Genomic DNA, 24,167 nt, shown 5'->3' with positions numbered 1-24,167 from the left:
GAACTTGGTTATAGATTCGGATGAACCAAGTCAGTACTGAGGTACTGGGTGACAAGTGATTGAAAGTGTTATATGCACATGGTGTTCTTACCTGAGGGAAGACACTGGTGTTATGTATGGTGTTCTTACCTGAGGGAAGACACTGGTGTTATGTATGGTGTTCTTACCTGAGGGAAGACACTGGTGTTATGTATGGTGTTCTTACCTGAGGGAAGACACTGGTGTTATGTATGGTGTTCTTACCTGAGGAAGACACTGGTGTTATCTCTGTTCTGTAAGGAAGACACTGGTTTATTTGGTGTTCTTACCTGAGGGAAGACACTGGTGTTATGTATGGTGTTCTTACCTGAGGAAGACACTGGTTTTTAATGGTGTTCTTACCTGAGGAAGACACTGGTGTTATGTATGGTGTTCTTACCTGAGGAAGACACTGGTGTTATGTATGGTGTTCTTACCTGAGGGAAGACACTGGTGTTATGTATGGTGTTCTTACCTGAGGGAAGACACTGGTGTTATGTATGGTGTTCTTACCTGAGGAAGACACTGGTGTTATGTATGGTGTTCTTACTTGAGGGAAGACACTGGTTTTATGTACTGGTGTTCTTACCTGAGGAAGACACTGGTGGTATGTATGGTGTTCTTACCTGAGGAAGACACTGGTGTTATACCTAAATGTTCTTAAGGAAGACACTGGTGTTATAGGATGGTGTTCTTACCTGAGGGAAGACACTGGTGTAATGTATGGTGTTCTTACCTGAGGGAAGACACTGGTGTTATGTATGGTGTTCTTACCTGAGGGAAGACACTGGTGTTATGTATGGTGTTCTTACCTGAGGGAAGACACTGGTTTTATGTATGGTGTTCTTACCTGAGGGAAGACACTGGTTTTATGTATGGTGTTCTTACCTGAGGGAAGACACTGGTGTTATGTATGGTGTTCTTACCTGAGGGAAGACACTGGTGTTATGTATGGTGTTCTTACCTGAGGGAAGACACTGGTGTTATGTATGGTGTTCTTACCTGAGGGAAGACACTGGTGTTATGTATGGTGTTCTTACCTGAGGGAAGACACTGGTGTTATGTATGGTGTTCTTACCTGAGGGAAGACACTGGTGTTATGTATGGTGTTCTTACCTGAAGGAAGACACTGGTTTTATGTATGGTGTTCTTACCTGAGGGAAGACACTGGTTTTATGTATGGTGTTCTTACCTGAGGGAAGACACTGGTGTTATGTATGGTGTTCTTACCTGAGGGAAGACACTGGTTTTATGTATGGTGTTCTTACCTGAGAGAAGACACTGGTTTTATGTATGGTGTTCTTACCTGAGGGAAGACACTGGTTTTATGTATGGTGTTCTTACCTGAGAAAGACACTGGTTTTATGTATGGTGTTCTTACCTGAGGGAAGACACTGGTTTTATGTATGGTGTTCTTACCTGAGGGAAGCTATTGGTTTTGTTTTGATATATGTATAATTGGTGTGATTATAGATTTGGTGTGGAACAATTGTTGTATGAGTTGAGTGTATTTGATAACAGTGAATGGACATATGCTAGTCAATATCAAGAATTTCTATGTACTGAAAAAAATCTAGACTGGTATAGAGAACAAATCTTTAAGACTAGTACAAGAAGGGATACATTTGCGAATTGCATATTGGGAAAGACATGTTGTGAGTTTACTCTTCCATTACATCCACAAGAGAGGAGAGAGGGAGACTGTACTGAAGTTAAAATACAATTGAAGCCAATTGTGGCTATTTACCACACATATGTGGAACCATTTACAGTCGTGTGGTTAGTGAATAAATGTAGTGAAACTAAAGAAGAAGAAGGTTAGAGGAAATAGAACTGCGTTCGGTACATCATCCTATCTTAGGTTCTACTACCCGTATACGGGGATAGAACTGGGTTTTTCTACAGTACCATACAGATAAGTCACTCAGTCCACATTACATAGAACCTGATTAAAACAAAATCACGGGGCACCATGACAGATTCAACCAAAGGCAGTGCAGAGACAGTGGATCCCACACCAATGAAGGGTGAGCCTGACCTCTGACACTGGCCTGACTGATGCTGACTTGGAGCTTTTCGTTGACGGTTCTCTGCCTATATGGATCAAACAACAGGGAAGAAACTTGCAGGGTTTGGTATTGTGACAATTGATAGAACCACATACAAGAACCATTACCAGATACTTTCTCAGCTCAACAGGCTGAACTTTTGAATCTAACCATTGCCTGTAAAATGGGAGAAGGGAAAAGGGTTACAATTTTCTCTGATTCTGCTTATGCAATAGGTCCCTCCTGGTGTGGTGTCTGGAGGAGCAGGGGTTTCCACAATGCTAGTGGAAGTCCTATTCGGAATAGAACTATGGTTTTAGATCTCTTGGAGGCTATGATGCTGCCCTCTGCTTTGGCTATTGTGAAGGTTGCTGCTCACACTGGGGGGGAAATGTTGTGAGTATGGGTAACGCCATGGCAGATGAGGCTGCTAAATTGGCTGCCTCCAAGTGTTCTTCTCTGCTACTGTTGGGAAAGACACTGATGATTTGGCATCTTAACAGGCTTTGGATGCTGGTTCTCATTTGGTATGGCAACAGCGGGGTCATTTCCCTACGCCAAGAGGACCATTTGTCCATCTTGCCATGGATTTTATAGATCTTGCAGAAAGAAAAGAAAAGAAAAGGTACTGTTTAGTCCTTATTGACAGGTTCACCAAGGTGGGTGGAGGCCTTTCCCACAACACACTGTGAAGCTAAGACAGTAGCAAAGCTACCAGTGAGGGAGATTATACCTAGATTTGGTGTTCCTGGGGTTTATCTGCAGACAATGGTACCCACTTCACTTGTGATGTAGTGAAGCTGGTAGCCATAATGATGGGAGTGGACCAGAAATTTGTGTCCATCTACCACCCCCAGAGTAATGGGTTTACCGAGAGAGCTAACCAATCCATTAAACAAGGGTTAGCTAAGGCATGCCACTCCACCAAGAAATCTTGGTTGGATTGTTTACCAATGGTGTTAATGAAAATGTGCAGCTATGTTAGTAAAGACCTGAGGTGTACACCAAAGTCAATTTTGACAGGATATCCATGAATGTTTCCGCACACAGACCCATGACTGACAGACATATAGACCTCACTCTAGCTGAAGGAGTACATGAAAGAGCTAAGTACTATTGTCAGATCTCTCCACTCTAACACTAGGAAAGCTCAGGAGGAGGTACCAGGTGAGGACCCCGACTATCTGCCTGTGGAGGTTGGAGACGGGGTCAAAATCCGGGTCCACAAGAGAAAATGGAACCAACCAAGATGGATGGGGCCATTCAAGGTAACCATGGCAACACCAACCGCAGTCAGAGTTCAGGAAAGGTCTGACTGGCCCACCTGCCAGAAGGTGTTCACCCCACAGGAGATGATGGAGCCAGACACAGCCTTAAAATAAGAGGCAGAAGCAGATGTGAGTCGAGACCAACGACTTGAAAAAGATGAAGGGCAAGACCAAAGCCATGAAGAACCAACTGTTTTACATGATCAGGAAGTTTATGTTGAAAACCCTTGGGGGGTATAAGAGAGGGAAGACAACAACATGTGGTTGTTGGTGGTTGACTGTGTTGGCTCTATCCACACTACTTGTTTGTGTGGGTGATGCCGTACCTGTCAACACGTGGGTAAAGTTTGTTCGAGACTTAGGTAGAAAAGTGTCCCCAAACGGGACTGTGGTGTTAATGTTGTCTAAACCCAAATCCATGAGAGAGTTGTTTGGTTCAATGAGTAGACCAATGGCAGAGACAGATCAGGCCTGTGGAATGTTGTATTTTATGAGGAGGGCAAAATAAAAGCAGAGCCAGCGTAATGGTTCACTGGGAAATTTGGACATTTTATGTTCCAGATATGAATTGGTATCTTATCATTTGTAGTTCCTGTGTTGATAGGATTTTGCTGTGTTTTGATTTTTTGTTGTCTTGGTAAATGGGCAGTGAAGAAGAGCATGCCTGGTTTAACAGTATTGGCTTTACCTGCCTCATATGATGAACACTATGAATCCACTGGTGTGACCCTCTCGCTTGCCCAACTGACCCAGAGGATTATTACTATACTACCTATATGTGAATGGTTCCAGATGTCTAATGTCGATTTCTGTACATGGTTATATGAGACTAGGTAGTCTCAAAGGGGGGAGTTTTGGGTTACCTTGGGGGTCAGGTGTGGGGCTACACCAATGCCATGATTACTGCATATATGTGATAACCTTTGTATGCTTGCAATGCGCAATGATGGAAAATTGAGATGTACTGCTTTAGTTCTGAGAATTGTCTGCACCTGCTGATAGTCACGCAGCCTCAAGGCGGAGATAGTAGAGTGAGAAACCACAGTCTAGACATGTTTTTCTCATTTGACATACTTTGTATCTAATCTCTGTCTGCAATTGCATTTTATTACTAAAGAGTTTTATACCAAGGTTCCTGTGTCTGTGTCGTCTATCTGGAAGACTGATTGTTAAGGGAAACGTACATCACCCCATGCAAAGGACCACTCAACAGTTCCATTTACTGCGCAGTACTTTAATGCTACTACTGCAGACAGCCAATGACTCTCAGTCAGGGACAGGAAAGGCAAATGATTACTGAGGCCATCAACAGCAGCATTATTTCCAATCAGATTTGTACATACCTTAACTGTTGGGTTGTTTGTTCAAGTGAAGTGGCATAAAAAGTTATACTGTGGAAAATTATATTTAGGATACCAATTAAAAAGACAAACAAACAAAGGACATGTTGGAATTTTTGTTTGATCTGTGGAATAGTTTGAAAGTGTGTACTTAATGAAGGTGGTGGAGAGTTTCAGTCTTCTATGCTGACTCCTGAAGTCCAGAAAGCACATCAGACTGAACAGGCAATCGAGGGCAACATTAATATAAAAGACATGGATGGGGAAGCAGATGGTGAGGGGAAAGAAAGAGCAGTGTTTTAAATTACATTTACACCCAAGAAACCAATTTTTCTGCCCGTAGTTGCATGATTTTGAACTATAAACTAAATGCCCATAAATTCTTCCTTAGAGGATTATTTGTCTGCCCCCCCCCCCCATTTTTATTATATCAGAAAGTCAAGTTATGAAAGTGATCTTTTCAACATTCTCAACTTTCAATCAATCAACTTACAAACTAACAAGCAAGAAGAGATAGTCTACTGCACTTTTTTTCTCTCATTTTTGCTACTATAAGTAAATAAATACATCAGAAACTACAAGCACCATAAACATCTGTTTGACTTCAAAGTAATGCATTCTGGGAACAGATGTTATTTTATCGAGCGTCTTCTCTGTTCTCTGAGGGCTTGTCAATGAGAAGAGAACACCAATTCCCATCATGCAAATTCACTTTTTCCCTCGAAATTGTCCCGTCTGCCGTATCACGAAATGGGAAAATGAGAGCAGCGAAAGGAGTAACCAGGCAGATGAAATTGAACATAAGTTAACGTGCACATAGACACATTAAATATGGAACAGTACCGCAGTTGTATTACGACGGTTCGTTATGACATAGAAGTTGTACGGTGTTCTGTCTTTCTTCGTTTTTGTTGTTAGCCACATGGACGTTGAACTAGCTGGCTAACGTTAGCCACCTCCCTGTCGCGAGCAGCGCCGGGGTGGATATCTTCGTTTAGGCTTCAGCTCATCACCGTACTGCAGTATGTTACAGTGGCTAAAAAGAGGGCCAGGGCTCGGTTATAGCATTTGAGCGTTACCGCTGTGCAAAAACAGCGTCGGTTCAAACCATTGGTCAAAAATGCACAACCCTTTGCAAGCTATAATTAATTCCATATTCTATGCAAGTTAGCCAGCCAGCTTAGTCAGTAGTTAATATGATGGTGCAGTACAGAAATTAATTGCAAGTAACGTTTCATTGCCCGTGGTACAGTGCTGCCGTTGTATTCCCGAAAAGGTAAGAAAAGTTGTCCTCTTTTGCTAAGTAAGCAAAGTTTCTTGGTTAGGTTATCAAACAGTTAATCTCCAAGATATCTGTCCACTAGTTTCCAACTTGGGGATCATACAAGGCAGCATGGAGCGAAGAGACACCATGGAGCGAGGAGACACCATGGAGCGAGGAGACACCATGGAGCGAGCTGGCAGCATCCAACTGGACATCCCTGACTTCAGCAACTCTGTGCTGTCCCACCTGAACCAGCTGCGTATGCAGGGGCGGCTGTGCGACATTGTGGTGAACGTGCAGGGCCAGAGCTTTCGTGCTCACAAGGTGGTGCTGGCTGCCAGTTCCCCTTACTTTCGAGACCACATGTCACTGAGCCAGATGAGCACCGTATCCCTGTCAGTCATCCGCAATCCCTCTGTGTTCGAGCAGCTCCTCTCCTTCTGCTACACCGGGAGGCTGTGCATGCAGCTGGCGGACATCATCAGCTACCTGACAGCTGCCAGCTTCCTGCAGATGCAGCACATCATCGACCGCTGCACCCAGATCCTGGAGGGCATCCATCTGAAGATCAGCCTGGCGGATGTGGAGGAGGAACTGGGGGCTGGAGTGAGGCACAGGGGGGCTGGGAGCTTGGAGGCCAGAAGAGGAGGAGGGGGGTTAGGAACATCAGGGGGCTCGCGCTCCCTTAGCCCGCGCCACAGCAGCCCCAGGGTTCTGGGCCTTCGAGGAAGCAGTGCTGGAGGGGCCTTGGATATCCGGGAGGTGGGAAGCCCAGCGGGGGAGTCCATGAGCCCCCAGATGGTGGAGCACAGCGGGCTGGGCCCAGAGGGGCTGGCTAGGGGGTGGTAGTGGGCAGCAGGCTGGGGAAGGAGCCCATACTGCGCATCAATCGGGCTGGCCAGTGGTACGTGGAGGCCGAGTCAGAGAGAGGGAGTGGTGGTGAAGAGGGGGAGTCAGTGCGGGTGGTGGACGGGTTGAGGATAAAGACTGAGAGGTTGGAGGAGTGGATGGGGGCCGATACCCAGGAGGAAGGGAGCGGGGCGGAGGAGGGAGCAGCCATGATGATCGACACGTCCGGGCGCAGCTCATTGGTGCAGGAGGGTATTGTCACGGGGGCCAAAAGCTCTCAGCCCTCCAGCAGCTTCAGTGAGACAGAGAGGTGGGTACAAGTTCCAGGGAAGCAGGCCCTTCATGGTTTCATCTATGCCTTTATATAAAGGGAGAGTGTGCATGCAAGTTTTAAACTGCAGTCAAATTCAGTACGAAGTACCTCAGAAAAGCACTTTGGGTAACATTTAAAGTTGAGTGAAAATTCAATACAAAGTAGCCTACTATATGTATTACTAATGGAAGATGGAGTGCTAAGGTAAATGGCAAGGTGGAGCTACTCACCGAACTGAGGTTTTACGGATCCAGTATCTCTATCTTGTTAGGTTTAGTCCTACTGGCAGTGTGGTGGTGATGGCCGAGAGACAGAGAGCCAAAAGTGAGTCACCCAGCAGAGCGGACAACCAGCGCCACACCAGCTCACAGGTATGTGTCACCCTCATCGACTGGTATTCTACCCTGGTGGTCAGCACTATGCATTCCCAAAGTCCACCATACATCGCTAGTCCTGTGGTTTGTTTGCCAGGGGGAGGAGCAGGCCGTGTTCGACATGGGTGGTTACGAGGAGTACCTGCGTGAGCAGGTGGGTGACCGCTGGTTCCGCTACAACCCTCGGCTCACCTGCATCTACTGCTGCAAGTCCTTCAACCAGAAGGGCAGCCTGGACCGCCACATGCGGCTGCACATGGGCATCACACCTTTCGTTTGTCGCATCTGCGGCAAGAAGTACACCCGCAAGGACCAGCTGGAGTACCACATTCGCAAGCACACAGGAAACAAGCCCTTCCATTGCCACGTCTGCGGCAAAAGCTTCCCCTTCCAGGCCATCCTCAACCAGCACTTCCGCAAGAACCACCCGGGCTGCGCCCCTCAGGAGGTGGCCCACAGTGCCTCCCCAGAGACCACCACCGTCTCCTCACGCGGGGGCCAGAACGAGGAGGAGTCGCCCAGCCAGGAGGAGCCAGAGGGGGGTAGCAATGGAGGAGGGGCCTCTTTTGGAGAGGGTGCCCAGGCCTCGGTCTCCACCACTGGGCCTGATTGACTCAGTGGACCATGGAGGGAGATGGTTGGGGTATGGGAGAACAGGGTATTTTTTTTTTTTTGGGGGGGCAGGCAGGCAGGCAATTAAGCTGTCAATTTGTGCTCTCCTGCCAGGCGAAGGAAAAAATATATATCTTGAAGTTGCTTCAAAGGAAAGGATGAAAAGGGAGTAGGTGATTTCAGAGGGTTTCAAGTCCATCCAGGGTGTTATTTTTATAAGCATTTTTCAAATCCCTTCAACTAAACAGCAGGGACGGGAGTTCCAGAATGATGCAAAAGAGTAGTTTGATAGGGCACTTTGTATTATATAGTTATTTATAAGTGATATGTCCGCTTTAGACCACATCTACCTTCATAACACAAACTGAACAGATAAATCGAACACATGAAGAAATGCCACACTCTAATAACTTCATACAACACTGAATGCCCATAGTTTTTATTTGACTGTCTATTTTCCCATGTTACAGTTTTATACTTTTGTATTACCGGTTTACAGGTTCAGAATGCAGAAAAATAACAGGCTGAACTGGTCACAGTTTGGTCATATTGTATTAATATTGCCAAAACACTGTGCCAGTATAATAACTACATATATACATACTCTCCATTTTTTTCCTTTTGCCTTGAGACAATCTTGAGCAGTTGGGGGTCAATGATAGATAATCAGACTCTTCATATATGCTCATTTTAAGTGCCAGAATGGCTTAAAAAAATGCAATTGCACATGAATAGTAGACATGGCCCAGTGAACATAAAAACTGTTAATTTGGTAGTAATAAGTGCAATGATGAAAATAACACAACCTTCTTGACAGATGTCAAGAAGACCGAAGGGTCTACATGGCTAAATGCTTTCGAAAGTGTAACATAATTTAATCAGTACAACAATTTTACAGATGTATTGTGAAAGAGGACTCTTGATCTATCTGTAATTTGCCAGTTAAAACCTCATATCTCTACATTCTTCAACTAGCTGCTGAATGCATACTTATATACAGGAATGCAAAACACAGGAAACTCAATGGTCTTCAACCTCAGATAAGCTACAATAAAACTCAGTTACCTCTCACACATCACTACGCAATACAGGTCTGCTCAAAGCAGATTGGTCGATACACTCAGCAGAATTTACCGTATGTAATTGTTTTCTCATTTTTCTATGTTGTGGTTAACGTTAACTACTTTTTTTTAATGATTTTTTTTCAAGTGACAAGATTTTTTCTCCCGCATAGATCTCATGTCTTTCGGAACATTTTTGTATCTAGCTCTGACAATGTATCTGGAGGACGTAGAGACGAGACGAGATTGTAATGGGGGACACTCGTATCCCTATCGGGGGAGTCCTAAGGAGGAGCAGGATGGGAGACTAATAAGACCTTGCGGCTGTACTGTAGTACCACCCAAGAGAAAGCAGGAGGTCACTGACTGCCACGGATGGCCTGTCACCAGAGGATAGACACGCAGCCTGCGTGCTTGCTACAGTAGAATGTGCTCCTTTGGCAATCCATAAGAGGCATCCTGGCAACCAATGGAATTGAGAGGATAAGCCAAGGAACTTATCCCCCCCCCCTCACATGGAGGCCAACATTACTATGCCAAGCACTTAAAGGAGGGGTTTGAAAGGATAGCATTTAAAAATTATGTAAAAGGTATATATCGCATATGCATATTTAAACACATTTGTTGCTATATAAGAGTAAAGAGAACCTAAACTTGCTAAGATTTTGAACGCAGATATAATGGTAGCATAGTGGATTGGCTGTTCTCTCTCTCTCTCCCCCCCCCTTTTGGTTTTACAGAGCTGTGAATCATTTGTGTTTGTGACAGGAGTTTTTATGAATGGGTGTATGCAAGTGAAAAACAGCTACTGATTTGTCCACTGGTTATTTCATATCCGGATTGAGAATGCATTACACATCACCACAGTACACCTCAGTCTAGATTCGTCAGACAAAAACAGGTCAACATTTGTTACAACAAATATCAGGTATTTTTGTTTACTGTTTTTAAGTTTACTCTCTTTGTAAGTTACGTTTAATATTATGGAGTTTAAAAACATGCTTGGGCTAACAAAAGTGATATCTTACAGCAAGCTTTATTTAGCAAGTGTGCAAAGCTTAAATATACATGTTTTAATAACATGAATAAAATATTTTATTGTGTAAATGAAAATGCCATTATGGGAGTAGCAATGCAGCTATTATCTTACGTCGAAACTAGGGATGCACAAATGTGGAACTGAAACCGGTTGCTTTGGGCCCAAGCCGTTAGAGTTTTTAGGAACTCTGTTGGGGTCTCAACTTACAGTTTTGCAATTTAGTTAGTTGAGCATCAGCAGTTTTTTTCTCTTATGTCAGTCAATTATTGAGCGTGCACGAAGGGCACATGCCCAGGGGCTTCCCATTAATTTTGCCAGTCACTCTCCCTCAGATATCATATTAACGTGGCGTAAGTCATGGCAAAATCTGTAGAATTGCAGGAAATATGGTGTAAAAAGGAAGAAGGAAATCTCCACCCGATGGCAAAATGAGTGGAATAGCATTGAAATTAAACAAAATCGCAGTCTTCTCTCTGCACCATGGCAAAATGTGTAGAATTGTAGCAAACTTGCTTTAAAACAGCAATATTTTCTCTGCGCCCAATGGCAAAAACAAAAATGTATTGCAGGAAATTCACTCAAAACATATATTTTTTTCTCTATGCCATCAAGAGGGGTCCACTAAAATATTTTTCTCCTGTGAGGTGGGGGGGAGGCCTCCCAACAAAATGTTGCTTTAGGCCCCCAAAAGGCTAGGGGGAAATCTTGGTCAGTAACCAATATCATTTTGTCCATGATGACTGATATAATTTCTGTATCAGCCATCATGGGAAAAATGGTATTACAGAAATTGTGTCAACAACTAGCTATTTATCAAAAGGCCTTTTTAACATAATTGATAAAAGACCATTTTTTGTAAAGGTCCAATATAGTTTCACATAGAGAACACCAATCCCCGGGTGTTGGGAGTTGTACAAGGTGAACAGTGCACCATGTCATTTTATTTTAGCTCAGATTTAACACCATATAATATTGGTACAGAATATTGTTTTTTTCAGCCATATTTGTCTTACACTGATGTGAAGTCAAATATGTTTCAATTAGGGATGCATGATATAAGTATTTTAATACTCAATATTATGTTTGCAGCATGAAGATTCTTAACAATGAGATGGCTTCAGCTAACATTTTTTTAAAAATGTGTCACGCTCACAGATCATGCCTCTAAGCCAGTGGTCACCAACCTTGGTCCTGGAGAGCTACAAGGTGTGCCGACTTCGAATTAAAACATTCCCGTGCGTACATAGCATTCCAAAGTAGAACTAAAGCGGAATCATTTGAATTGACAGTTGATTTTCAGATACATTAGATTTCAATCATTTTAGAGATTACATTACATTTACAAACCTTGATGCCGGAAAACCTGGAATCCAGATAGGGAAATGTTCCTGCATTGTGTTTTAAAAAACGATTTGATTTTTAAACGATTACTATATGAAAAAAGAACAAAACTCAATGTTTGGTTTTACAAGATTTTTTCCCCAGCAGGTACCAGGTTTGCCAGATTTCAATTTAGTTTGAATAGTACTCCCAGGCCTTTTTGGGGATTCGACCAAGATTGATTGTCATGCTGTTTTCTTTGTCTATTGCTCATAATTCAAATAGCTTTTGTTACTTTTTTAATAAGCTTTAACTGTGCAGAGGACATGTGTATTTGCAGTGTAAATATGATTATTGAACCCTTGTATATGTATTGTTACTGCTGAATGTGGATCAATGACAGGAACAAGCCATCTCGTGTAGCCTCTCCAGTTTCAGCAAACAGATCTATGTCGTCTCCACTTACCTCGGTATGTCGTGTGAAGATTCTTACTAAGCTAGTGCGAGGGTGTCAATAATGCATATATAGTTGATTTAAGTACTGCTCTGGAAAGTTCTGTTTTGACCCATCTATCCAACTGTGAAAAACAACATCTAGCTAAAAATGTTAAGATGTCAAAATCAGGAATCCAAACATTTCAGTTACTTGAATGAATTGTCAAGCTGAGGCCCTTATTTAGCATCAATGCATGCCATCTTTGTCATAGGTTTTCAATGCCAAACTTGGGAAAGTTTCTTTATCAATATATTTGCTCCAAAACATGCCAAATAATGTTATTAGGTGACATTTAATATATTCTACATTTTGTGCTATTATGTCTTGGTCTTGCTGATCCATTGTCCTGATTCATTTTTTTTAAATATTTCTTTTTCTACAATTGTCTTGTGTGAAATGTCTATACACAAATGCATACATGCAGTAGATCCAATATGATTTTGACTGCAAAATGCTTACTCCAACTAATTATTAGGCTATGTAATTAATTGGCAAAAATATTTAATACTTAAGGCAAAATATTATTTGACGTAAAAAATATATTCATAAACAAAGAATATCTCAAAGGAAATGGAATATATTAAATGACAATATTTTACATTTTCACTGTCAAGAAATGTACAAAACCAGCTGTGGTCTTGCAAGATCTTGCAGGTTATATGTGAAGTTCCCTTTTTATTTTATTTTTTGCATGGTCCTGTTCCTGAAAATGAAAAATGTCTTGATTATACTGTAAAGGGTAATGCTTTGGGTTGGTGGTATGAAGGGGGGTTTGGTTTATCGCTTGGGGTCATTTGTAAGGCCAAAGGTTGATTTGTTAATTGCTTTTGATAATGTGAAAAAGGGTTACTTCACAATAACCACTATATCATTTTCATTATTAAAGTTCATTCTCTTCAAAGGAAATAAAGCACTTTAAGTGTTACTGTGATTGGCTGGTTTTATTTTTAGTAAGGTCAGATTTAGCAGTTTGCGTACATGTGACAGGATGAGTACATGTGTGAATGGATGTGTACCTGTATGTAGAGGTCGACCGATTATGATTTTTCAACGCCGATACCGATTATTGGAGGACAAAAAAAAGCCGATACCGATTAATCGGACAATTTTTAAAATGTATTTGTAATAATGACAATTACAACAATACTGAATGAACACTTATTTTAACTTAAAATAATACATCAATAAAATCAATTTAGCGTCAAATAAATAATGAAACATGTTCAATTTGGTTTAAATAATGCAAAAACAAAGTGTTGGAGAAGAAAGTAAAAGTGCAATATGTAAGAAAGCTAAGGTTTAAGTTCCTTGCTCAGAACATGAGAACATATGAAAGCTGGTTGTTCTTTTTAACATGAGTCGTCAATATTCCCAGGTAAGAAATTTCAGGTTGTAGTTATAGGAATTATAGGACAATTTATCTCTATACCATTTGTATTTCATGTACCTTTGACTATTGGATGTTCTTATAGGCACTTTAGTATTGCCAGTGTAACAATAGCTTCCGTCCCTCTCCTCGCTCCTACCTGTGCTCGAACCAGGAACACATCGACAACAGCCACCCTTGAAGCAGCGTTACCCATGCAGAGCAAGGGGAACAACTACTCCAAGTCTCAGAGCGAGTGACGTTTGAAACGCTATTAGCGCGCACCCCGCTAACTTGCTAGCCATTTCACATCACATCTTTACACCAGCCTAATCTCGGGAGTTGATAGGCTTGAATTCATAAACAGCAGAACTGCTGGCAAAATGCACGAAAGTGCTGTTTGAATGAATGCTTATGAGCCTGGTGCCCACCATCGCTCAGTCAGACTGCTCTATCAAATCATAGACTTAACACACAGAAATACAAGCCTTAGTTCATTAATATGGTCGAATCTGGAAACTATCTCGAAAACAAAACATTTTTTCTTCCAGTGAAATACGGAACCGTTCCGTATTTTATCTAACGGGTGGCATCCATCTGTCTAAATATTCCTGTTACATTGCACAACCTTCAATGTTATGTCATAATTACGTAAGATTCTGGAAAATTAGTTCGCAATGAGCCAGGCGGCCGAAACTGTTGCATATACCCTGACTCTACGTGCAATGAACGCAAGTGAAGTGACACAATTTCACCTGGTTAATATTGCCTGCTAACCTGGATTTCTTTTAGCTAAATATATACTTCTGTGTATTGATTTTAAGAAAGGCATTAGTGTTTATGGTTAGGTACACGTTGGAGCAACGACAGTCCTTTTTTCGCAAATGCGCACTGCATCGATTATATGCAACGCAGGACACGCTAGATAAACTAGTAATATCATTAACCATGTGTAGTTATAACTAGTGATTAAGTTTAATGCTAGCTAGCAACTTACCTTGGCTTCTTACTGCATTCGCGTAACAGGCGGGCTCCTCGTGAGGCAGGTGGTTAGAGCGTTGGACTAGTTAACCGTAAGGTTGCAAGATTGAATCCCTGTGCTTGACAAGGTAAAAATCTGTTGTTCTGTCCCTGAACAAGGCAGTTAACCCACCGTTCCTAAGCCATCATTGAAAATAGGAATGTGTTATTAACTGACTTGCCTAGTTAAATAAAGGTGTAAAAAAAGAAATTTGCGTCCAAAATGACCGATTTCCGATTGTTATGAAAACTTGAAATCGGCCCTAATTAATCGGCCATTCAGATTAATCGGTCGACCTCTAACTGTATGTATACCTTTTGAGTGTTTGTTTAAAAGTGTCATTTTAAGGACGGTCCTTTCACCAATCTACAGATACTTAATCAATTACTCATTTGACAGATTTACATTTAAAAAAGTACTCACTTTAAAAAAAAAAAGTGGTCCACTGTCCATCCGATTTGGTTTATTTTACATTGATACAGAGATCAGAAATTGGCTGTTACATGACATGAATGACAAATCCGAGGTTGGTGTGTGTGTGATCAGGGGTCACAGGGGTCAGCCACCCGGCCGGTGAACACCATGGTGTTGATGGTGGACTCTCGGATGAGCAGGAGGAAGGGCCGGTTGGCCATAAACACCTCCTGGTTTAAGTTGATGGAGCGGCCGATGGCCACCACAGCTGTGGCAGCAACCACCTCACTGCCTTCCTCATTCACCTGCAACATTTGTTTATTTGTTAAAAATAGTTTTGAAAGTTTATGATCATTGATTTAATTAAGTTAAACAACTATATTTTATGCTAGTTAATTGTTCAGTTAGGCCTAGTGCCCCACCTGATGCACATTTGATCTGTTAGCAAGTCATTTTTCCCCCAGCTACTTTAAGTAATGATCCTAATGGATTTCATATGATTCTTATGGATCCTGTACATACCTCTATGAATGCTTTATGGAATGCATCTGAAATGTACAGATTATTTGCCTCGTCTTCCAGGATGCCTGAGAGGCTGGCATCCCTGGGGCTGAAGAGGTCCTCGAGCCCCATGGCCTGAAGTTGCTCCTTCAGACTGAAGCTGTCTTCGATGCGGAAGCGTGGCAGATGCACCGACACCGCGGTCTCCCTCATGTTATCCAGCCAGCCAGTCAGCTTCTTCAAGTCCAGGTTCTCCTCCACCTTACAACAACAGCAGATGTTCAGTGTGATTGGTGGTATGGAGGATGAGTTGAAATTATCTAAATGTGTCATGAATAGCAAATTACTAAAACATGAATAACCTTGGGAGTACAATATAATTGTCAGTGAACAGTAACTGACGACAGTAGGCACCCGGGACCCACCTCAGACAAGGGTGTTCCTTTCAGTGGTAGGATCAGCACCATGGTGATGCCCTCTCCGCGGTACGGCAGCTCCAGCAGCTGCACCTTATCTTCAGTGAACCTGCCGTAGCGAAACTTGGTCTCCTGGTACATCATGGACACTGGGCATGTCTTGGACTTACTCACGTAGAAGTCGGCCTTGAAGACTTTGTCTTTGTCGAATTGGCTTTTCCACTGACCCTGTGAGACAGCAAAAAATAAGGCGACAGTTGAATGAAAGGCAACGGGTGGTGGCCAAAATGAGACTTGTTTTGGCCTGTCCATCCATAGGCAGTGCAGAACACAAAATGTGTGAGAAAAATATACTCAACACACCTTGAAATAGATGGTGTTGACCAGGACCAGCACAGTGTTGGAGTTCAGTGATCCCTCCGGCAAAGTGTTCTGAATCCTTTTTTCCGTCTTGTTTGAGATCCAATCGTTGATGGTCACCCGGGACAGCTCTGGCTTCTCCTGAAAGACCCATGTTCACAGAATTGCACTTCTACCATGTCACATGCCTTGAACTACTTTGGTAACTCTGGAATTGAATTACTCAACACTTTGCAGTAACTTCAGATAAATAACATGTAGTAATACCTCAGTACATCTAATTCAGTTGTTCCCACCTCTGGTCCTTGACTACCCCCAACAGTACACATTTTTATTGTACCCCTGGACATGCACACCTGATTCAACTTGTCAACTAATCATCAGGCCCTCAATGAGTTGAATCAGATTTGTCTGAGGCAACAACAATGTGTGTTGTTGGGGGTACTCGAGGACTGGAGTTAGGAACCACTTCTCTAATTGATTACTCAACTCTGGTCCATAATAGTAACAAGTGACTTAATTAACTCTTGTACACACAGTAATTGTTATTAAAGAGTGCATAATAACACATGCAATTTGTGATGTGTGAAAGGGTCAAATTAAGCAGTAGGCTATGAAAAATGCAAGAGGGAATGACCTTGAAATTGAGTGGCATGAGTTTGGCGCCATACACCAGCTCACTGATATTCTGGTAATTCTCACTGAATGCCAGAGACTTTTCTCCGAAAAGACGGTTGGCTGAGATCAGCTCTGTCGTCTTGTCTTTCTTGCGGTACAGGCGACAGTTTAGCTTGGCGAAGAAGAAATGCACTTGGTCCGACGTCTTCTCTTTGATCGTGTCAAACTCAAACACCTGAATTGAGATTGAGACAGCAGACATTGGGAGGCCTGAGCTGTTATTGGTTGTGGCTATAAATAAATAAACATCATTGAAGAAGAGCAAGACAGACTGAGTCAACATATTAACTGACATCAAACCCACATTTCTAAGTTCCTCCTGCCTAATGTGTATGAAACAAATGCTGAGTGGGTCATGCATGTAATTGTAAATGTATAGTAACAGTCTCAATCTTGATGGTTTTATACACGGAGTGTAGGAACACTTGCTCTTTCCATGACATAGACTGACCAGGTGAAAGCTATGATCCCTTATTGAGGTCACTTGTTAAATCCACTTCAATCAGTGAAGGGAGGAGACAGGTTAAAGACGGATTTTCAAGCCTTGAGACATGGATTGTATGTGTGCCATTCAGAGGCTGAATGGGCAAGACAAAATATTTAAGTGCCTTTGAACGGGGTATGGCAGTAGGTCCCGGGCACACAGGTTTGAGTGTGTCAAGAACTGCAACACTGCTGGGTTTTTCACACAACAGTTTCCCGTTCGTATTATGAATGGTCGACCACTCAAAGCACATCCAGCCAAAAGGAGGTGCAACAAAATATTAGGAAGGTGTTCTTAATGTTTTGTACACTGTATTTTGGCCTTTTAATGCGGGTTACCAAGACCATTTAAAGAGTGACTGCCCCTAAAAACCAACTTCTCATTTTGTCATGGAATGAAGGGTACCTTAACAGTTTTCCATGGGTTGGGTTTATTTCAATCCCGCCCACAGCTGGAAGCACCCAAATAATCATCCATTTGGAGTGCAGCTGCACACGACCCGATCTTAATGCCCATGGTAAATTTGTACACAATATTTCAAAAGGACAATAGCTCCAAATTTCAATGACTTACAAACTTCAAATCAACTATATATATTGTCAAAATTCATATACAAATATTGAAAGCATTTAATGAGACAACTAAAAGATGTGCAACGTGAAAATATTGTCCCATTTACATTGTGTAATTTATTGATTGTCCTTAACTAGCCCCAGAAATGGGTTTGACGTCGGATAGCCTATTTTTCCACGGTCGCACACCAGCCGACTGAAGCTAATTGGCTAGCACTACCTATCCTAGGCAACGTCAAGACACTAGACCTGGTTCGACTATTTCAAGTTATCTAAAGGGGTGAGTGACTAACTGTGTAGTGTTTTGGCAGAAGTGAATGTACAAAAAGCTTGCCACGTGCGAACACACGAGACACCAACATTTCGCTTCAGACCTCTTACGTTCATAATCTGTTTGAGCGTGTTGTTGCAGGCGCCGAGTTTGGTCATGGCGAAGGCTGTGGATATGCTGATAGGGGACATGAAGATGTTGGCCTCGCTGGGTTTACCCTGGGATAGCTGCTTGAACAGGGACAAGGCGAAGCGACTGTTCGCCTTGGACAGCTCCCACACCCGGGGATTGGTGTTCTCAGGGACTTTCTCTGGTTTAGCATCCGCTGTCAAGGCTTCATCATCGGGGCTGCGGTAGACACACTTGGGCTCCAGGGGCACGTCTTTGGGCTTGACATGGCAGAAGTCTTTGAACGCCTGGGAGGTTGATAGTAAGGCGAGGAGCAGCCCCAGAATCCACACAAACTCGGACAACCTCATCCTGAGGGAGAGAAAGGGGTCTGGGTCAGGTTATATGAGGTTTATTCAATCCCTTTGGTCATTGGTCACAGGATAATTTAGACTTGGGAAACCATCTGTCTCTGGCCAACTGATGGCATGTAAGGATCAATGAAGCACCGGGGGAAGGGGAAACTAGCAGACACTGCAGCTCACAAGGACTAGCGTTGGTATAGGCTGCAGTATGGTACTGTATACACATCTATTGTTTTAAGCTACCTTGAAATACTGGTACAAACCAGAGGAGGCTCCTTCAGGGAGGAGAGGGATGTCCTCATTTTTTTTAGGATGTCCTACATTAAGCCAAACCATTGGCTTAAGTAGAACATATTCAAAATAACTTTCATAAGGTGAATGCACCAATTTGTAAGTCGCTCTGGATAAGAGCGTCTGCTAAATGACTTAAATGTAATGTAAAAAACCTACCTCCCTTACTTTTTTAAGTCACCAGATGCCACTACAGCACACATTCTAACCAACATAACACCACTCAAAGTAACTTCCAAAGTTCAACTGTCTCTTTGCCTAGTGGGAGGTCGTTGTAATGTAGGGAAACACAAAAAAATAACAAAGCACACACCGGGGCTATCTCAATGGGGAAATTCATAATTTTAAAGAGTTTCCACTCAGTTTGCTCTCCGAATACGTGGTATTTGAATAAAGCTTAGGGTATGTTATGTTATCACCTTATTAGAAGCACCTTTTTTTTCTTTAAATTAGTTAGTCGTTTTATTCAGCACCTGTAAAAAAACAACATTGGATGCAAGTAAAACCTCTACTTTAATGGAATTCATAACTCAAGAGTGGCCATCTAAGTATGTACAGTGGGGTCCAAAATGATTGACACCCTTGATTAATATAAGCAATAAAATAATTTAAATACTTAGCTATATTGTATGCTAACATTTTTTAAATGATATTATTTTATACTAATACTGTACATGCTAACCTCTCGTTATTGGTAATCTGTAACTTTCTCACTCATTATTCATGATTCATTCAGGATGATACTTAATCATGGTAGCATCCACATTTTTATAAACATATTCTATTCGTATTTACAATTAATGTGACTGCAAAATGAAAATACATTATTTACCATTTCATTTGGGCACAAAATAATCAGAAACACAACCAAAATGAACTGCAAATGCATCCAACAAGTTTGTAGAGTCACAAGCTTGATGTAGTCATTGGGTGCTAGGAATATGGGACCAAATACAAAACCTTTGACTACTTCATATGAACCTTTAGGGGTGTCAATTTTGACCCCTAGCTTTTAGAGAAAGAAAAGTATTACTTGTGACACACAATCTTTCCCGGCGCAATTGTATCAGTATAAAATAATTTGCCAATTATTTTAGGATAGAACATAGCTCAATATTTGAATGATGTAATACAGTCATTATTGATCATCTTTATCAAGGGTGTCAATAACTTTGAATCCCACTGGATATGAAAGGGATTGAAATAGCAACTAGGAACCACACAATGCTAAAAGAAAATATTATGTTTTAAGTGCGAAGACTTAACAATAGAACAACCATTTCTGTTGAGAAGCTTTGAATTTACCCGTCTGTTTATTCAGCGAGCCATTGACAAATACCTGTTGCTAAATACGTGCCATCTTTGAACATAGCATCGCCTCTTTCAACCAAACTAAACCCTATGTAACAATATTATGAATTGACAATGCCTTACCTGAGGTCTCTTTTCCTTGTAAATGACTGTGTGTGTGGAACCTAAGTATCGGCGGCGAGTTGAGCTCATGAGTCCCTCATAGGGGTCAGTGTCCTGTAGCGCAAGTGGGGGGCTGGAGAAAGGAAGATTTACTCAGCTCAAACTTTGAAGTTTTGACTTTGAAGTATTGATCCGATTCAGTTGAGTCGGTCCCACATGTTGATTGATCCAATGTTCTAAACACATCTTTAATAGTATTTGTTTATATGAAATAATACAATAATGCATCATGCCAATACACAGAGAATGGTCACAGTGAAGAATAAATAAGTACAGGCTCATTTGTACAACTGTACAGAAATACCACATACATGGTGCAATATTGATAATGAGAAGGATTTTTATTGATTTATTTCACCTTCATTTAACCAGGTAGGCCAGTTGAGAACGAGTTCTCATTTACAACTGCGACCTGGCCAAGAAAAAGCAAAGCAGTGCGACAAAAAACAACAGAGTTACACATGGAATAAACAAAAGTACAGTCAATAACACAATAGAACAATCTATATACAGCGTGTGCAAATGGAGTAAGGAGGTAAGGCAATAAATAGGCCAATAGTAGCGAAGTAATTACAATCTAGCAAATTAACACTGGGGTGATAATGTGCAGATGCCGATGTGCAAGAAGAAATACTGGTGTGCAAAAAAAGTTAATAAAACAATATGGGGATGAGGTAGGTAGTTGGATGGGCTATTTACAGATGGGCTGTGTACAGCTGCTGCTCAGATAGCTGATGCTTAAAGTTAGTACATTTAAGAGAAAGATGTTGCTCTACATCACATTAACAGCATTATTTTTGATCAGCTTTAATATTGCAGATTGTAGCTTCCATCAATGTAATTATCTGCATCATTTCCAATCTCCCATTAAATACATTGTAAATACACAGTACCAGTCAAAAGTTTGGACACCTACTCATTCAAGGGTTTTTCTTTATTTTGTACTATTTTCTACATTGCAGAATAATAGCAAACATATCAAAACTATGAAATAACATGTATGGAATCATGTAGGAACCAAAAAGTGTTAAACAAATGAAAATATATTTTAGATTTGAGATTCTTCAAAGTAGCCACCCTTTGCCTCTGACAGCTTTGCACACTCTTGGCATTCTCTCAACCAGCTTCACCTGGAATGCTTTTCCAACAGTCTTGAAGGATTTCCCACATATGCTGAGCACTTGTTGGCTGCTTTTCCTTCACTCTGCGGTCTGACTCATCCCAAACCATCTTAATTTGGTTGAGGTCAGGGGATTGTGGAGGCCAGGGCATCTGATGCAGCACTCCATCACTCTCCTTCTTGGTAAAATAGCCCTTACACAGCCTGGAGGTGGGTTTAGGGTCATTGTCCTGTTGAAAAACAAATGATAGTCCCACTAAGCCCAAACCAGATGGCTTGGCGTATCTCTGCAGAATTCTGTTGTAGCCATGCAGGTTAAGTGTACCTTGAATTCTAAATAAATCACTGACAGTGTCACCAGCAAAGCACCCCCACACCATAACACCTCCTCCATGCTTTACGGTGGGAAATACACAGGCGGAGATAATCCATTCACCCACACCGCGTCTCACAAAGACACGGCGGTTGGATCCAAAAATCTCAAATTTGGACACCAGACCAAATTACACATTTTCACTGGTCTAATGTCCATTGCTCGTGTTTCTTGGCACAAGCAAGTCTCTTCTTATTATTGGTGTATTTTAGTAGTGGCTTCTTTGCAGCAAATCAACCATGAAGGCCTGATTCACACAGTCTCCTCTGAACAGTTGATGTTGAGATGTGTCTGTTAAAATCTGTGTAGCATTTATTTGGGCTGCAATTTCTGAGGCTGGTAACTCTAATGAACTTAACTTCTGCAGCAGAGGTAACTCTGGGTCTTCCATTCCAGTGGCGGTCCTCATGAGAGTCAGTTTCATCACAGAGCTTGATGTTTTTTGTGACTGCAATTGAAGAACCTTTCAAAGTTCTTGAAATGTTCCATATTGACTGACCTACATGTCTTAAAGTAATTATGTCATTTCTGACTGTCATTTCTCTTTGCTTATTTGAGCTGTTCTTGCCATAATATGGACTTGGTCTTTCACCAAATAGGGCTTACTTCTGTGTAAAACACCTAACTTGTCACAACTCAACTGATTGACCCAAACGCATTAAGAAGGAAATAAATTCCACAAATTAACTTTTAAGAAGGCACACCTGTTAATTGAAATGCATTCCAAGTGACTACCTCATGAAGCTGGTTGAGAGAATGCCAAGATTGCCTTGATGACCACTTTGCACAAAGAATCTCAAATATAAATTATATTTTGATTTAACACTTTTTTGGTTACTACATGATTCCATATGTGTTATTTTGATGTCTTCATTATTCTGCAATGTAGAAAATAGTAAAAATAAAGAAAACCCCTTGAATGAGTAGGTGTTCTTAAACTGTTGACTGGTAGTGTATGTAAACAAGATATTTTTACACTTAATACATTTGCAAAAATGTATAAAAACCTGTTTTCGCTTTCATTATGGGGTATTGTGTGTAGACTGATGATGTTTTATTTAATCCATTTTAGAGTAAGGCTGTAATGTAACAAAATGTGGAAAAAGGGGTCTGTATACTTTCCCGAATGCACTGTATATATACATTTTACGGACACAATGTATTCTACAATAGTTGTCTTTCCTTATTTTATTTTTTTCATCCTTCAACTACCCTCAACCCCTCCCATCTACAGTTGCAAGAAAGTATTTGAACCCTTTGGAATTACCTGGATTTCTGCATAAATTGGCCATAAAATTTGATCGGATCTTCATGTAAGTCAAAACAATACAGTCTGCTTAAACTAATAACACACACAATTATACGTTTTCATGTCTTCATTGAACACACTGTGTAAATATTCACAGTGCAGGGTGGGGAAAGTATGTGAACCCTTGGATTTAATAACTGGTTGACCCTCCTTTGGCAGCAATAACCTCAACCAAACGTTTTCTGTAGTTGCGGATCAGAACAGCACAATGGTCAGGAGGAATTTTGGACCATTCCTATTTACAATACTGTTTCAGTTCAGCAATATTCTTGGAATGTCAGGTGTGAACCGCTCTCGAGGTCATGTCATAGCATCTCAATCGGATTGAGGCCAGGACTCTACTGGGCAGCTTTAACCAACACCTCCAATCTCATCTCATTGATTGGACTCCAGGTTAGCTGACTCCTGACTCCAATAAGCTTTTGGAGAAGTGATTAGCCTCGGGGTTCACATACTTTTTCCAACCTACATTGTGAATGTTTAAATTCTGTATTCAACATAGACAAGTAAAATACAAGAATGTGTGTTATTTGTTCAAGACTGTGTTTGTCTTTTGTTGTGACTTAGATCCGATCACATTTTATGCAGAAATCCAGGTAATTCTCTGAAGACTGTACAGTTTCTATTTGACATTTTTTTAACTGTGCTGTTTCACAAAAGTTCTGAACCTATTGTATATACATTTTACGGACACAGTACATTTGACATGAGTTATCTTGTTGTTTTTAGTCCCACCCTTCAGCTCCACTCAACCCGTCTTATCTCTTAACACCATCCAGTTTTGATTTCCATTTGCCATATTTTTCAGCTGTGATGTTTCACAAAAATTCATAACTTTTCTATTCTCAGTTTCTACAGATTGTCAATTAAAGAAAAGTTGCTAAAATATTAGATTATTACTTTTCAAATCACCCAGCACTGCTATCTGCAGAGTTAGCTCCATGTGAATGTTGTAATTCTTCAGCCATTCCTGAACCTGCAACCAAAAACCAGCTACATATGGACAGTACCAAAACAAATGATCTAATGTTTGTCTCTTCGTA

The 24,167-nt window shown here is 41.4% G+C and overlaps 2 protein-coding genes and 1 long non-coding RNA gene across 4 annotated transcripts; 1 reads left to right on the top strand and 2 right to left on the bottom strand.

The window, feature by feature from the left end:
- Nucleotides 1-782: 782 nt before the first annotated feature.
- Nucleotides 783-1,433, bottom strand: LOC127910374 (uncharacterized). The gene is made up of 3 exons (XR_008074775.1): nt 1,400-1,433; nt 1,249-1,362; nt 783-906 (listed from the first exon to the last, which is right to left on the bottom strand). It is a non-coding gene; the product is annotated as an uncharacterized LOC127910374 (long non-coding RNA).
- A 3,919-nt stretch (nt 1,434-5,352) lies between these two features.
- Nucleotides 5,353-12,927, top strand: zbtb37 (zinc finger and BTB domain containing 37). The gene is given in 5 exon segments (XM_035789427.2): nt 5,353-5,950; nt 6,039-6,781; nt 6,784-7,097; nt 7,372-7,471; nt 7,572-12,927. Coding segments are annotated over 4 exon segments (1,644 nt in total). The 5' UTR covers nt 5,353-5,950; nt 6,039-6,067; the 3' UTR covers nt 8,088-12,927.
- A 1,908-nt stretch (nt 12,928-14,835) lies between these two features.
- On the bottom strand, nt 14,836-20,444 carry serpinc1 (serpin peptidase inhibitor, clade C (antithrombin), member 1). Of its 2 annotated transcripts, XM_035776384.2 has the most exons (8): nt 20,284-20,379; nt 19,269-19,322; nt 18,196-18,565; nt 16,718-16,933; nt 16,084-16,221; nt 15,730-15,948; nt 15,326-15,565; nt 14,836-15,108 (listed from the first exon to the last, which is right to left on the bottom strand). In XM_035776384.2, the coding sequence occupies exons 3-8, from the start codon at nt 18,562-18,564 to the stop codon at nt 14,932-14,934; spliced, it is 1,359 nt and encodes a 452-aa protein (XP_035632277.1). In that variant the 5' UTR covers nt 18,565; nt 19,269-19,322; nt 20,284-20,379; the 3' UTR covers nt 14,836-14,931. The 2 variants fall into 2 exon arrangements, with proteins under 2 accessions (XP_035632277.1, XP_035632266.1); XM_035776373.2 differs by lacking the exon at nt 19,269-19,322 and having other exon boundaries at nt 20,284-20,444.
- Nucleotides 20,445-24,167: the final 3,723 nt, after the last annotated feature.

This window comes from Oncorhynchus keta, chromosome 1, assembly GCF_023373465.1.
Source record: "Oncorhynchus keta strain PuntledgeMale-10-30-2019 chromosome 1, Oket_V2, whole genome shotgun sequence".
Classification (NCBI taxonomy): domain Eukaryota; kingdom Metazoa; phylum Chordata; class Actinopteri; order Salmoniformes; family Salmonidae; genus Oncorhynchus; species Oncorhynchus keta.
This window is presented reverse-complemented; position numbering and strand designations above follow the sequence as displayed.